Source organism: Typopeltis vanoorti, chromosome 8 (assembly GCF_054136105.1).
Source record: "Typopeltis vanoorti isolate ZY-2024b chromosome 8, IOZ_Tvanoo_1.0, whole genome shotgun sequence".
In the NCBI taxonomy this organism is placed as follows: Eukaryota; Metazoa; Arthropoda; class Arachnida; order Uropygi; family Thelyphonidae; genus Typopeltis; species Typopeltis vanoorti.
The window spans coordinates 19,051,468-19,064,622 of NC_143556.1; the positions used below are offsets into that span (position 1 = coordinate 19,051,468).

At 38.0% G+C, this 13,155-nt stretch overlaps 1 protein-coding gene across 1 annotated transcript in view; it reads right to left on the reverse strand.

Moving 5' to 3' along the window:
- LOC150103773 (carnitine O-acetyltransferase-like) overlaps positions 1–13,155 on the reverse strand; it is a 179,270-nt gene that overhangs the window by 61,477 nt on the left and 104,638 nt on the right. The window contains exon 7 of the mRNA XM_090397071.1: positions 12,604–12,775. Within this exon, the coding sequence (XP_090253197.1) occupies positions 12,604–12,775 (172 nt within the window). The remainder of the gene's footprint in view (positions 1–12,603; positions 12,776–13,155) is intronic.

The window sequence follows — 13,155 nt, forward strand, 5'->3', positions numbered from 1 at the left end:
AGAGTAGAGAATAATAAATCTGATAGCAAAAGTAATGTTATATATCATCCCTAGAAAGAAATAAACATAAAATTGAATTTCAAATTAATGAGAAACAATCTAGTTTTCAGGAAAATAAAGGAACTAGAGGACTCTTCAATGTTAGAACTATTATAAAAAGATAGCTGGAGAAGCAGAAAGTCAGATTGGATATCAGGAGGTTGTTGAGATAGATAAAAGAAAATAGTGTAATATGAAAGGTAGTAAGCATGCCCAGGTATGACAGTGGTGAGATGAGGCAGAGAGCAAAAATTATGAATGATATGTTAGCAGAAATGTGTGAGGAGAAAGGAGTGCAGTTTGTTAATGAGTGGAATGAGTTTGAAGGATGAATTGAACTGCATAAGAGAGATGGACTGCATTTGAATGGTTTTTTGGTGGGAGTTATTTGGAGAGGCTGCTGCTAGAAGGTATAGAAGTGAGTACAGAGAATGAATCTAATCAAGTGGTAAGCGATGTGGAAGAACAGGAGAATAAGACAGGAGAGATTGAAGAGGTGGTTGTGAATGAAGAAGTGAGCAGCATGAGTATAGAGATTGAGAGAACAGGTGTGCGAGACAGATAGGGAAACGGGGAGGACCAAGGTGGACAGAGGAACACAGCATGAGAAAGGAAGATGCTCCAAGAGGATGTGAATGCATGTGTAGACAAAATGGGAAGACAAAAATAGTTGACAGTGGATCTGAAGAAGGTTCTAAGATGAATAAGAAGAAAAAGAAATTGCTCAAGTTAATTATGGAGAAGTCATATCAAATAAGTGTTGTCAGTGGAAATAGCCATAGATCCAGGAATAAGCTGCTGTGTTTGTATACAAATGCTAGAAGTGTAAGAAACAAGACAAATGAAATGCATTCATTGAGTCTGTTCAGCCAAATGTTGGAATAAGTGAGACATGGTTGGATGAGGACGACATCCTGACAGAAATAGAGAAGAAAGGGTATGATGTGTTTCATGAGGACAGAAAGGGTAAAAAGGGAGGAGGAGTGCTATTGATGATAGAGGAAGAGTTATGTCCATACAAAGTATAAATGAAAGAGGGAAATAGTAGCAGTGGTTTTGAGGGTACGGTGTGAGATAGAGGCAAACAGAATGAAATACTTAGTTGGATATTGTTATATACCTGGTAATGTGGATGGCAAATAAGAAAAGAGTGATTATTATGGGTGATTTTAACTGTGGCAATATAGACTAGGATGATGAGATAGATGGCAACTGGAAGTAAAGAAAATGAGTTTGAGTTTTTGAGGGACAACTACCTCAGACAGTATTTAACAGAGGGCACACGAGGATTGGGGGTCTTGGATTTGATCATCTCATCAGAGGATGTAATTATAAATGAGGTGTCTAATCACCCTCCATTTGGTGAGAGTGACCATGACGTGATTACCTGGGTGGTTGCCAGCAGTGTGAGGACCTCTGTGAGAAAAGGGTATATGTGGAACTACAAGGCTGGTGATTATGAAGAGCTCAGGACACAGCATGCAGGTGAAGCAAGGAATGAGGAGTTAGCTGGAAAAGAGATCAATGCAGCTTGGGGAATATTCAAGAATCATCTAGTAGAAGCAATGTCTAACATTCCAAGAGTCAGTAGGTTAAATGGATGAATGAAGAGATTAAGCATGCGATACAGAGAAAAAAGGCATTATGGAGGCAGCATAAGAGAAGTGGTAAGAACCAATTCCATGAGGATTACAAAGACCAGGCAAGGAGGGTGACTTGGTTGGTAAGGGCAGCAAATGTGAAGTATGAACAGCAGTTAGCTAATGAAGCCAAAAAGAAACCTAGGGAGTTCTTTTGATACGTAGCCAACAAAAAAAAAAAAGAATGATTATGGAAAGATGATTGACTGGAGAAAATGATATATGGACAACTACTGCAGAAGATAGAGTAGAGATACTTAATGAGCAGTTCATAAAGGTCTCTCATTCTAAATGGGACATCATGGAGAGATTGAGAGCAGTTGATGATGGGGAGGAGAAAATGACTAAGTGAGCAAGAGGTGTATGGGTAGTTGAGCAAACTAAATGTTAATAAGGCTCTGGGACTTGATAATATATCACCACATATTTTGAAGGCATGTGCCAGTGAGTTGACATCCACCTTGACATATTTTTTAATATTAATCTTGCACTGAGTCAAGTTCCAAATAAGGAGGGCAAGATTGTGCTGCTACATAAGGGAGGTGGTAGAACTCAAACATCAAATTATAGGCCTATCTATGTGTCAGGTGTGGTGGTTAAGTTGTTGTAGAAGCTGGTGCAAACTAGGATACAGAAAAGGGTTGACAACAATGGTATTATCTTTGATGGATTTGCCAAAGGGAGGTCATGTTTTAGTAATCTACTTACTTATTACAATAAGGTGATGGCTTCCTTGGACAGAGGAGAGAGAGAGATACACAGTAGTATACTTAGATTTTGCAAAGGGCTTTTGATAGATTACCACATGAGAAGTAGATAGTCAAACTAGAGTGGATGGGGTTGGATATTAGATTAGTGCATTGGATCAGAGACTGGCTATCTGATAGGTATCAAGTTATGTTTAATCTGTATGTTAATGATATTTGAAAAGATTTGGATGGGGATTTTCAGATGTTTGCAGATGATGCAAAGTTGGGAAAAACTATAAAGAGTAGAGAGTCCACATGGTTAGCTGAGTGGTTACACACTCCTCAACCATATGACTGAGAAAGGAGTGTCCTGCATTCGATTCTCGTCGCTCACATGAGAAGCAAAAGATCTTTTTCAGACATAGCCAAGTTAACTGGTCTTGGATGTGGACTGCAGGGTTTTCCTCACACAAACCAGGGAAACCTGTCTTAAGAACACTTCACAGACAATTACTCATGGTTGAGCATGGGATAATGATCCTACCTCATAGTGAGCTACGAAAAAATCCAAAAAAAAGGGAGGCCAAGGCCCTACATGGGGCTGTAGTGCCAAAAAAGAAGAAGGTCATGATGAAGAGTAGAGAAGATGTTGTGGCTTTAAAGAAGACTTGAATAAACTGAGTGAAAGGGCTCAGAAATAGGAATGCAATTTCAATGTTGCAAAATGTAAGGTTTTAAAATTTGGGAAACAAAGATGTGATGTATAATTTATGCTTGGTGGGGATATATTATTGGAGGTGGAGGAAATTAGTGATCTTGAAGTGATAGTGGATAAGGATCTGAAATTTATGGGACATATTGCCAAAATTGTGAGAACAACACAAAGAATTCTGGGAATGATACGGAGGACACTGACTTGTAGAAGTAAGGAGATTCTTGTTTCATTGTATAAGTCTTTGATTAGGCCACACATGGACTTTGTGCATGGATTTGGTCACCTGGTTTTCAAAAGGATGAAGAGATGCTTTAAAGGGTCCAGAGGCGACTTACTAAGGTAGTTTCTGATCTCTGGAATGTCGAATATGAGAAAAGGTTTAAGAAATGCAATTTACAGAGTCTAGTAGATAGAAGGAAGAGAAGTGATATGATAGAGACCTACAAATTAGTAAGGGATTGTTATAGGATCAATGTTGGAGAGGTTTTACAGGAGATCAGGAAAGAACCAGAGAACATCCATGGAAGCTATATAAGGAGTGTGTGTGATCAGGAGAGTTAGAAGTAGGTTTTTAGCATGCAGAGATGTGAATGATTGGAATGTCTTGTCTGAGAGGGTGGTTTCTGCAGAGAATTTGAGTGTATTTAAGGCACAGTATGATGAGCTGTGTAAATATCAAAAGGACTCCTAGATGAGTTTCTGACTCCACAGGGTCTTGGATAATAATAATAAGACGAAGAAGAAGAAGTCTATTTATGTTTTAACAAGTATCACCAAGTCTTGTATGTATCACCAAGTCCTCCCCCATTTACGGACTCCATTTTGTGCGATATCATATAGGATTTTGTAGCATGCAGGACTTGTAGAATGTATGTGTCCCAGTAGTTGTATATGTGGCAGGTGAGAGAAGGAGGAACATATGTGCAAAATGCAGCCAATGGGAGGAACTAGGTGAATTAGAGAATACTATAACTGACCTAGTTAAGACTATAACTGACCTCATTGAGTCAGAGACAGGAGATTCTCCACATAGAGAGATTAGTGGTATGATAGAGGGCGAGAGAAATATGAATAAAATAATGAGAGTAGGGGTAAGGAAAGGTTGAATGATAGTGAAGTATTTGGAGATGGTCTGAATTGGGAGGATGAATGGCGAATGAAAGTGGGCTGACTTGCAGAGAGAGCAAGTGGAATGTTTAGGGATTGAAATGAGAAGGGTTAAAGAATAGATTAAGCAAATGGAAGAGACGAATGCAAGACGAATCAGAGTAGGAGTGAGAGAGAGTTATGGGAATGGTAGAAGAGGAGAGAATGGGAGAAGAGAGGGAACGAGAGAGAGTTATGGGAATGGTAGAAGAGAGAATAGGAACAGTAGGAGAGAGAATAGGAACAGTAGGAGAGAGGGAATGAGAGAGAGTTAGAAGAATGGTAGAAGAGGAGAGAATAGGAACAGTAGAAGAGAGGCAATGGGAGAAGAGGAGAGAATGGAAACAGTAGGAGAAAGGGAATGAGTGGACTGCAAGAGAGCAGCACTGGAATCAAGGATACAATGATGTCAGGAAGGCAGGTAAGTAGGGGAATACAGAGAAAAAAGTGTCAGAGGAGAGAGAGTGAGGGATGCATGTGAGCAATCGAGGAATAGGGTGGTGAGAGATGTAATGTATGGGGGGACTCAATGATCCGTGGTGTTCAAGATAGGATGTGTGAGGAGTGTTTGCCTAAAGGAACAATAGAAAGTGTGGCTATGACAATTAAGAGGAGGTAAAAGGGTGGATAAGATGATTGGCACAAATGACTTGACAGGTAATGTAAATTTGGCAGCAAGAGATATGAGATTCTTGCTTGAGGTTGTGCGAAAGAAGACACAGAGGGGAAAGACAGTGTGTGTGTGTTGCCTAGGTATGATAGTGAAGAGCTGAGCAGAAGAGCAGTAATATTGAATAACTAGAATGTGTCAAAAGAGAGGATTGGAATATGTGGATGTTTGGAGGGTTTTTGAGGACAGAGAGGAATTGTATGCGAGAGACCGCTTGCATTTGAATGAGGATAGACGTGGGCATCTGGAGAGATTGTGTTCTGAACGAGTCGGTGTATCCCAGAGTGGATGGTAGCAGGTTTGGCCTCTTGTGGAAATGGGTACTTGGTAGAAGGGGGATGACATCAGGTAACACTGAGCCCAGTAGAGTCTAGAGGGGATAATGCTGGGTATAGAAACAATGACATTTTTATGCTATACACCAATGCCAGGAGTATCCAGAATAAAGGAGAAGAATTGATGGTGCTGATAGCATCACTCTGGCCAAAGATTATTGGGATCAGTGAGATGTGGTTGACAGAAGAGGATATAATAACAGGAATAGAAGTAGCAGGGTACAGCATTTTTCAGCAGGATAGGAAGGGAAAGCGTGGTGGTGGAGTACTGCTTATGATAAGTGACGACTTATGTCCTCTAAGAGTGGAGGCTTTGGAAGGCAGTGACATTAAGGATTTTGAAAGCATGTGTTGTGAGGTAGAGGTGGGCAGAACAGGATATTTAGTCGGGTGTTGCTACAGACCAAGGAGCACAGAGGGCGAGGACCAGGAGATGTTCAGACAGTTGAGCTTGGCAAGTGCAAGAAGAAATTAGTGAGGGACTGTATACAGCAGTATAAATTGGGAAGAGGAAGATACATGTAGCAATAAGGGAATGGAATTTCTAGAATTCTTGAGGGACAAATGTCTTAGGCAACATGTAATAGAGGGAACAAGAGGTTCAAGAGTTTTGGATTTGGTCATAGCATCAGAAGAGTTAATAATAACTGAGCTGACATCTCTTCCACCAGTTGGAGAGATGTCAGCCATGTGATTTTGACTTGGAAGATGAATAGACATGCATGAGTATCAAAGAGAAGGGAACCTATGTGGAATTATAAGCCAGGTGATTATAATAGTCTTAGACGTCAACTTGGGGAAGTTTCATGGAGGGAGGGATATCATTAGTGCTTGGGAAATTGTGAAGGACTATTTGTTAGCAGCAATAGTAAGCTGTATTCCACGAGTGAAGAAGAGGACACAATTTGGAGTAAAGTGGATGGCAAACAATATTAAACAAGAACTGCATGCAAAAAAGAGGCTATGGAAGAGATATAAGGAGACAGGTGAAGAGCAGATGTATGAAGAATATAAGACACAGGCCAGGAGAGTGAGGTAAGGTAGTATGGTAAGGAAAGCAAAACTGGAATATGAGAAGAGATTTGTCCTAAGATCCAAAGAAAATCCTAGGGAATTTTTTAGTTATGTAGCCAGTAGGAGGAGAAATGAATGTGGAAGATTGACATTGTGGGATAAAAATGGGAATAGAGTGACTGATGCAGAGTACATAGTGGAATTGTTCAATGAACACTTTATTGGAGCATTTCATCCTGGAGGAGTAAATTTTAATACCGGAGTGATAGGGCTGGTTCGAGGTTTAGAAGTGCAGGAGGAGAGTGTTTTCCACATGCTGAGTACTCTGGATGTCAGTAAAGCTATAGGACTGGATGGTATTTCACGAGTTTTCAGAGAATGTGCTAAAGAACTGACAGCTGCTTTGACTGGCCTATAATTAGACTGGAAGTGTCTAATTATAGGCCAGTTTGTGTGTCATCAGTAGTTGTTAAGCTCTTGGAGAAATTAGTGAGGGACCCTATATAGCATTGGGCAGATGAGGGTAATGTTATCTGTGAGAGTTAACAGGGATTTGTGAAGGGCGCACTTGTATTAGTAATATGCCAGCCTTTTATAATAAAGTTACAAGAGCAGTAGATGAGGGAAAGGCATATACTACCATTTTCTTGGATTTAGCAAAGGCATTTGACAGGGTGCAACATGATAAGCTGATATTTAAGTTGCAGCACATGGGTCTGGATGTCAGGTTGGTCAACTGGATTCAAGATTGACTGTCTGATAGGTATCAGAGAGTGTGTATGGTGGGCAGTTTCAAGGAGGCAGAGGGTTACAAGTGAGGTCCCACAGGGTTCAGTACTGTGACCTATACTGTTTAATGACATTGTCAGTGGATTGCATGGGGATAGTCAGTTGTTTGTGGATGATGTGAAGCTGAGAAGGGTTATTAGTAATAGTGCAAATGCGGTAGCCGTGCAAGAGGATTTGAATAAGCTAGACAGATGGGCAAATGAATGAGGGTTTCGGTTTAATGCAGCAAAATGTAAGGTCTTGAGGTTTGGGACACATCGATGGGACGCTGCATACTCCACTGGAGGAGCTATACTGGAGGAAGTAGGGGTGACAAGAGATCTGGGGTTGATGATTCATAGAAACCTGAAATTTAGGGGACATATTGTAAAGGTGGTGAAGGTAACACAGTGAATTGCTGCAATAATGAGGATACCAACTAGCAGAGATAAAAGAGTTATCATTCTGTTGTATAAGACTCTGATCAGAACCGCACTTAGACTATTGTTCTCAGATTTGGTCCCCAGGATTTGAAGAGGATAAATTTAATGTGGAAACGGTACAAAGGCAGATAACAAAGATGGTTTCAGGACTGTACAGTGTTAGTTATGAGGATCGGCTGAGGGAATGTGGACTGCAGAGTTTGGTGGATAAAAGATGGAGAGGTGATATGATTGAGACTTTTAAGATGTTGAGAGTAGGTTACAGGGTTGACTCTGGGGAGTTCTTTTGCTTGGTTGTACAGCGTGAAGGACTGATGACAAGGGGCCATCCCTGGAAGTTACGAAAGGAAACTGTGAGCAAGAGGATGATGAGTGCTTTCTTTGCATGGAGGGTGGTTGAACCATAGAATGCACTGCCTGATAGAGTGGTGAGAGCGAGAACGGTCAATGAGTTTAAGAAGTGGTATGATAGACTTGTGTTTCCTAAGAGAGACCTCCCACGAATAGTCTTTTGACTCCATGGAGGCCTGAATAATAATAATGATAATATTTTATTGACTACACAAATGTCTTTTATAATATAGATCATGAAAGAATGCAAGATAAAATCATGAAAGAATGCAATAATAGAATGCAAGAAAAAAAAAAAATAGGAGTAGATGGTAAAGATATCAGATTACTGATAAATATATATTGGGAGCAAACTGCCTCAATAAAAATATCAGGAGAAACTTCAGAGAAATTCTCAGAAACGAGGGTGTCAGACAAGACTGTGGTCTTTCTCCTGTATTGTTTAACCTCTATAATAAAAATATCTTCAAACAAAGCCATTAGGAAAAAGAAAACCAGGACGTCCTCTTAAACGATTCAACGATGACTTCTAAGGCCGGAACAGGCCATTCTAGGCCTAAATCCTTGATACGTATGATGATGATGATGATGATCTTCAAACAATTAGCAGGAGTCAGCATAGGAGGCAGAAATATAAACAATTCAAGATATGCAGATGAATACAGTACTGCTGATTGAAAATAAAAAAAGATCTTGAAAACCTACTAGAAGAGATGCTGAAACTAAGTGAAAAATAAGGACTTAATTTCAACTTCAAAAAAAAAAAAAAAAACATGCTGAGAAAAAGGGAAAATACCCAATATAAATATTAAGATCAGAGGAAATACTTTAGATCAAGTAGAGAGTTATATATTTTTGGGTCAACTAATTACATAAGGAAATATTTAGAATTATAAAAATTGCTAGATCAACCTTCATTAGCATGAAAAACATTCTGACGTCAAGGGAAATTCGCACAAAAGCAGGAATTAGGCTGACCAAATGCTATGTATGGTCAACACTGCTATATGGAGCAAAAACCTAGACAATGTCAAAATATTTTAAAATAAACTAAAACCCTTTGAAATGTGGATCTTCAAAAGAATCCAGAGTCCCATGGACTGCCAAAAAAAAAAACTAATTTAGAGATATTAGAGCTGATTGCAGAAGATAGGACAGGACTCTGTTGAAAACCATTAAGAAAATGAAACCACATACCTTGGTCACTTACTATGGCATGAATCCCTATTGAAAACACTTTTAGAAGGAATGATACAAGGAAAGGGAAGAGGAAGACAAACAATACACTGGATGGAAAATATTAAGGACTGGATCTTTTTTGTCTTATGAAGAATGTAAGAGAGAAGTACAAAACAGAACATGGTGGAAGTTTATGGTAGTCAACTTCCTGTAAGGAGATAACACCTGACAAGAAGAAGATAAGGAAAATAATAGAAACATTGCATGGCGGGAATGAATGGCAGAGACGATGGTGGTTGCAGGTGCAAATGGCTTGGGAGTGGAAGAAAAGGAAATGATGTTGAAATGGATAGTGGCAGGTCAACTTCTTTCTAGATACAAAAATAAGTTGGACTTTATTGGCAATTATGAGTAGGTTTAGTATTAGATATCGGAAGAAGTGTGTCATAGGAAACCAGGGACTATTTGAGATTTTATTATTATTTTGTTTGTTTGTTTGTGAGGGAAGGACATTGTAGGGGGGAGGTACCTTGAAGTGGGTAAGTGAGTGTAAGAATTGGAAAAATCAAAGAATGTAGAATGTGGTGTCTCAGGTCTCAAATCTGAAATTATTAAAAAAAAATGCAAGGATACCTATGGGCTCAAGTGATGCTGTAATTCATGTGTACTAATAAGAGAAGATCCAGTGATAAGGGAGAGGGGAAATTTAGCATTGGTTAGTTCAACTTGGCCAAAAATATTGTGGGTACTAGTGAGAGATAACAGAGGAGTAGGATATAGTTACATGGATATTGTATTTTTAGAAATGACAGAGAGAGAACAGGATAGAAGGAAGTTATGAAAAGGGGGGGGAGATACTGCTGTGAGACCTCGTAATTTCTTAATGGAAGAGAAGAAAGGGAATAATGCATCTAAGACTATCTGTGGGAATAGTCAACAGGACAAAATAGACCATTTTTCAAAGCATTTTTCTACAACCAATAATGTAAATGTTTCCTTATGACTAAGGGGAATAATCATGCAGTCTTGACCTAGGAACTGACTGGGCATGTAAAATTTTCAGTTAAGAAGAAGTAAATGTGAAGCTACAGATCTGATGATTACAACAGATTTAGAATGTAGCTTGGAGAGTGTGCCATTGCACAGAAACTGCAAGAAGCAACTGCATGTGGTAAATGGTCAAAGTGTGTTTGAGGGAAGCAGTATAAAAAGCCTGCATACCCAAAGTCAAGAGGAAAAATCAGATGGTAGTAAAACAGATAAGTGCCATCATTAAGAAAACTACAAAAAAAAAAAAAATTGTTGCAGAGCAAACATAAAGAGGAATATGATTAACAACCATAAACAATGCAAAGCCTATATAGACAAGAAGGGCAATCAGCATCGTAAAGAAGAGAAAATCAGATTATGAGAGGAAATTAACCAAGCAAGCTAGAGTTATTTCAATATGTGGTGATTATTAGGAAGAATTACTGATGGTTATCCCACACACTGAAAGAACTCTTAGATGATTTCATCCAAGTGTAGGTAATGTGCTGACTGATTATGACAATAGAAGTGGATTAACTGAAAGTATTTAAGATATGAAATCTTAACATAATATAGCCATGGTATTAGATGGAATATCATTGAGCTATGAGAAAGCATAAAAGAACTGACAGGGTTTCTGAGCAAACTGTTTGTAAGTCTCAGCATTGGCAAGGTCCCCAAAGAGTGGGAAAAAAGCAAGATGGAATACATGAAGGCACTCCAAGGCAAAAGTAGTGCAAATTATTGACTGGTCTGCATATAAAGAATCAGGGCCAGCTGGATGTTTTGGGGGCCTTCAGGAAAAAGTTATTAGTGGGGTCCCAAAATATTTGCAAAAAAAGAATTTTTTTTATTGAAAAACCATATAATTTTATTAACCCTGCGGAGATAGCGGTCGAACAAATTGCAGCTTAGGTCACGTGTATCTGAGAGATACATCCATTACAATTATGTGCTGAAATGCCATAAAACTTAAAAAAAAAAAAAAAAAAAAAAAAACACCACTGCAAATATAATACACGATGATTTATTTATTTTCAGTTACAATCTAAAAATTATATTGAACAAAGAATCAAAGAAAAAAAAACTAAACCAATACTATACTGACATCGGATTTTGCGGTATACCTCTCAGATACAATTTACTATCAAATATCACTTTTACTTTCGCATTGGACTCTATCATTTGCTGAATCTCTTCAACATCTGATGGATTATCCAATCGATATATTTTTCCAGCCATTTTCAATGGTAAATTAAAAAAAAACAACTAAATCAATACTATATTGACATCGGAGTTTGCGGTATCTCTCAAATACAACTTACTATCAAATATCACAAACCTTTACATAACACGTGTTAAACTAAACTGATGCCATAAACAGTGCATAATATCACTCATAATATATGTATACATAGCTAGTCATGACCTCCAAGCTATAACTGGATATGTGTAAGAATATTTATATTAAAACAATTTGTTTGTATCTGTCAGATCAACCGCGACCTCCGCAGGGTTAAACATAATTTACAAACATTAAATACATATAGTTATATACTAAAATATTTCCCATATCAATACATCCCTGAAACATCAAAGCCTCAGTCTGAGGACCAAAAAACCGACATCTCAGCCAGCCCTGTAAACAGTGATGGTTAAGGTATTAGAAAACATAGTTATGGCACCAATTCAGAAATGGGTGAACTATAATGATAACTGTGACCCACCCATAAGCAACTCTGTAGTAGAATTGGAAGAGCAATGGGACTTTGCACCATTCAATTGGAAAATACCTGAGTTTGATTCTCATTGTGATGAAAGAAATCCTTATGTGGGCTTTTTCAACTGAAGGTGAGTGAGATGATCTCACATGGAGGTAGCAGAATTTTTTCTCCTGAAATGTGGGTTTTTAATTCCACATACAGTCAAACTGGGCAAGAGAACACATACAATTTACTGACAAAAAAAAACTATTGGTGGTAGGGGCAGTAGATGGCATTGTGAATTGATGATAGTAGTGTGTAGTTGGAGGATTCAGTAGAGGATATGGTGAGCTGTGTGTTGTGGAATAGTGTGTTCTCTCACAATGATTTCTTGGAGGTATTGAGTAATAATAATAGGTACAGTAATTTCAAGAGGGCACCACTTTGTGAGGGATAGGTCTTGCCTCAGTGATTCAATCACTTTCTGTAACAGTGTCAGTTTGATAAAGGAAAGACTATACTGTGATATTCCTAAACTTGGCAAGTCATCTGAGAGGATACCATACAGAATCCTATTATGTAAAATGCAGCAAATGGAAATAAAAATATATTACCAGTAACAAATAATTGCTTCTTTCAATTTATTCAAAACTTCTTATCTTGCATTACCTTGCTAAACCAAAGATCAGAGTAAGTTGTTTAAGACAAAGCTGAAAAAATCTCTGAAAATAATATTATTATTAAATAAATAATAGCAATTGTAGATACGAAGTTAGTAATGATGTAAATTTTTTATGTAGTACTATCATATCCTGTACACCCCCTTGAGGGTACATGGCAGGAATTTGACGATAAATAATAGCAGCTTCTTAAAACAATTACCTGAAAAGAGACAATCATGAGCTATTTTCCATTTGTCTCTATTCAGAGTTGTAAGACTTCCAACTGGAACAGCTGGTGTCTGTGATTTTTCAACGATCATCTTCAGTAGAGTAAAGAGCTGTCCTTCATTTAATGATTTGCCATTGCTGTCATATACATTCATTCTGAAAAACTGAAATTAAAAATATAAAAAAATCAGAACTTAAAAACATATTCAAATGTTTTTAAGTTCTTATTATCTTATCAAGTTATCTTATATATTAGTTATATTATCTTATCTCCTTATCTTTTCAAGTGCAGAAATGTAAAATAAATTTTAATCTCTATAATTAAACCATACTTGAATTATATGTTGCAAAAATTCTTTTAGATAAGTCAATGTAAGCACGATTCTATAATGGAAAGCACAGATGGGATGCAGAGTACAAGATTGATCAGGGGGATATCTTAGAGGAGATGAGGAATCTGGAGGTGTTGGTGGATAAGAACCTGAAATTTCAGGGACAGTTTGCTAAAATTGTGAGGACAGAACAGTGTATTATGGGAATGATA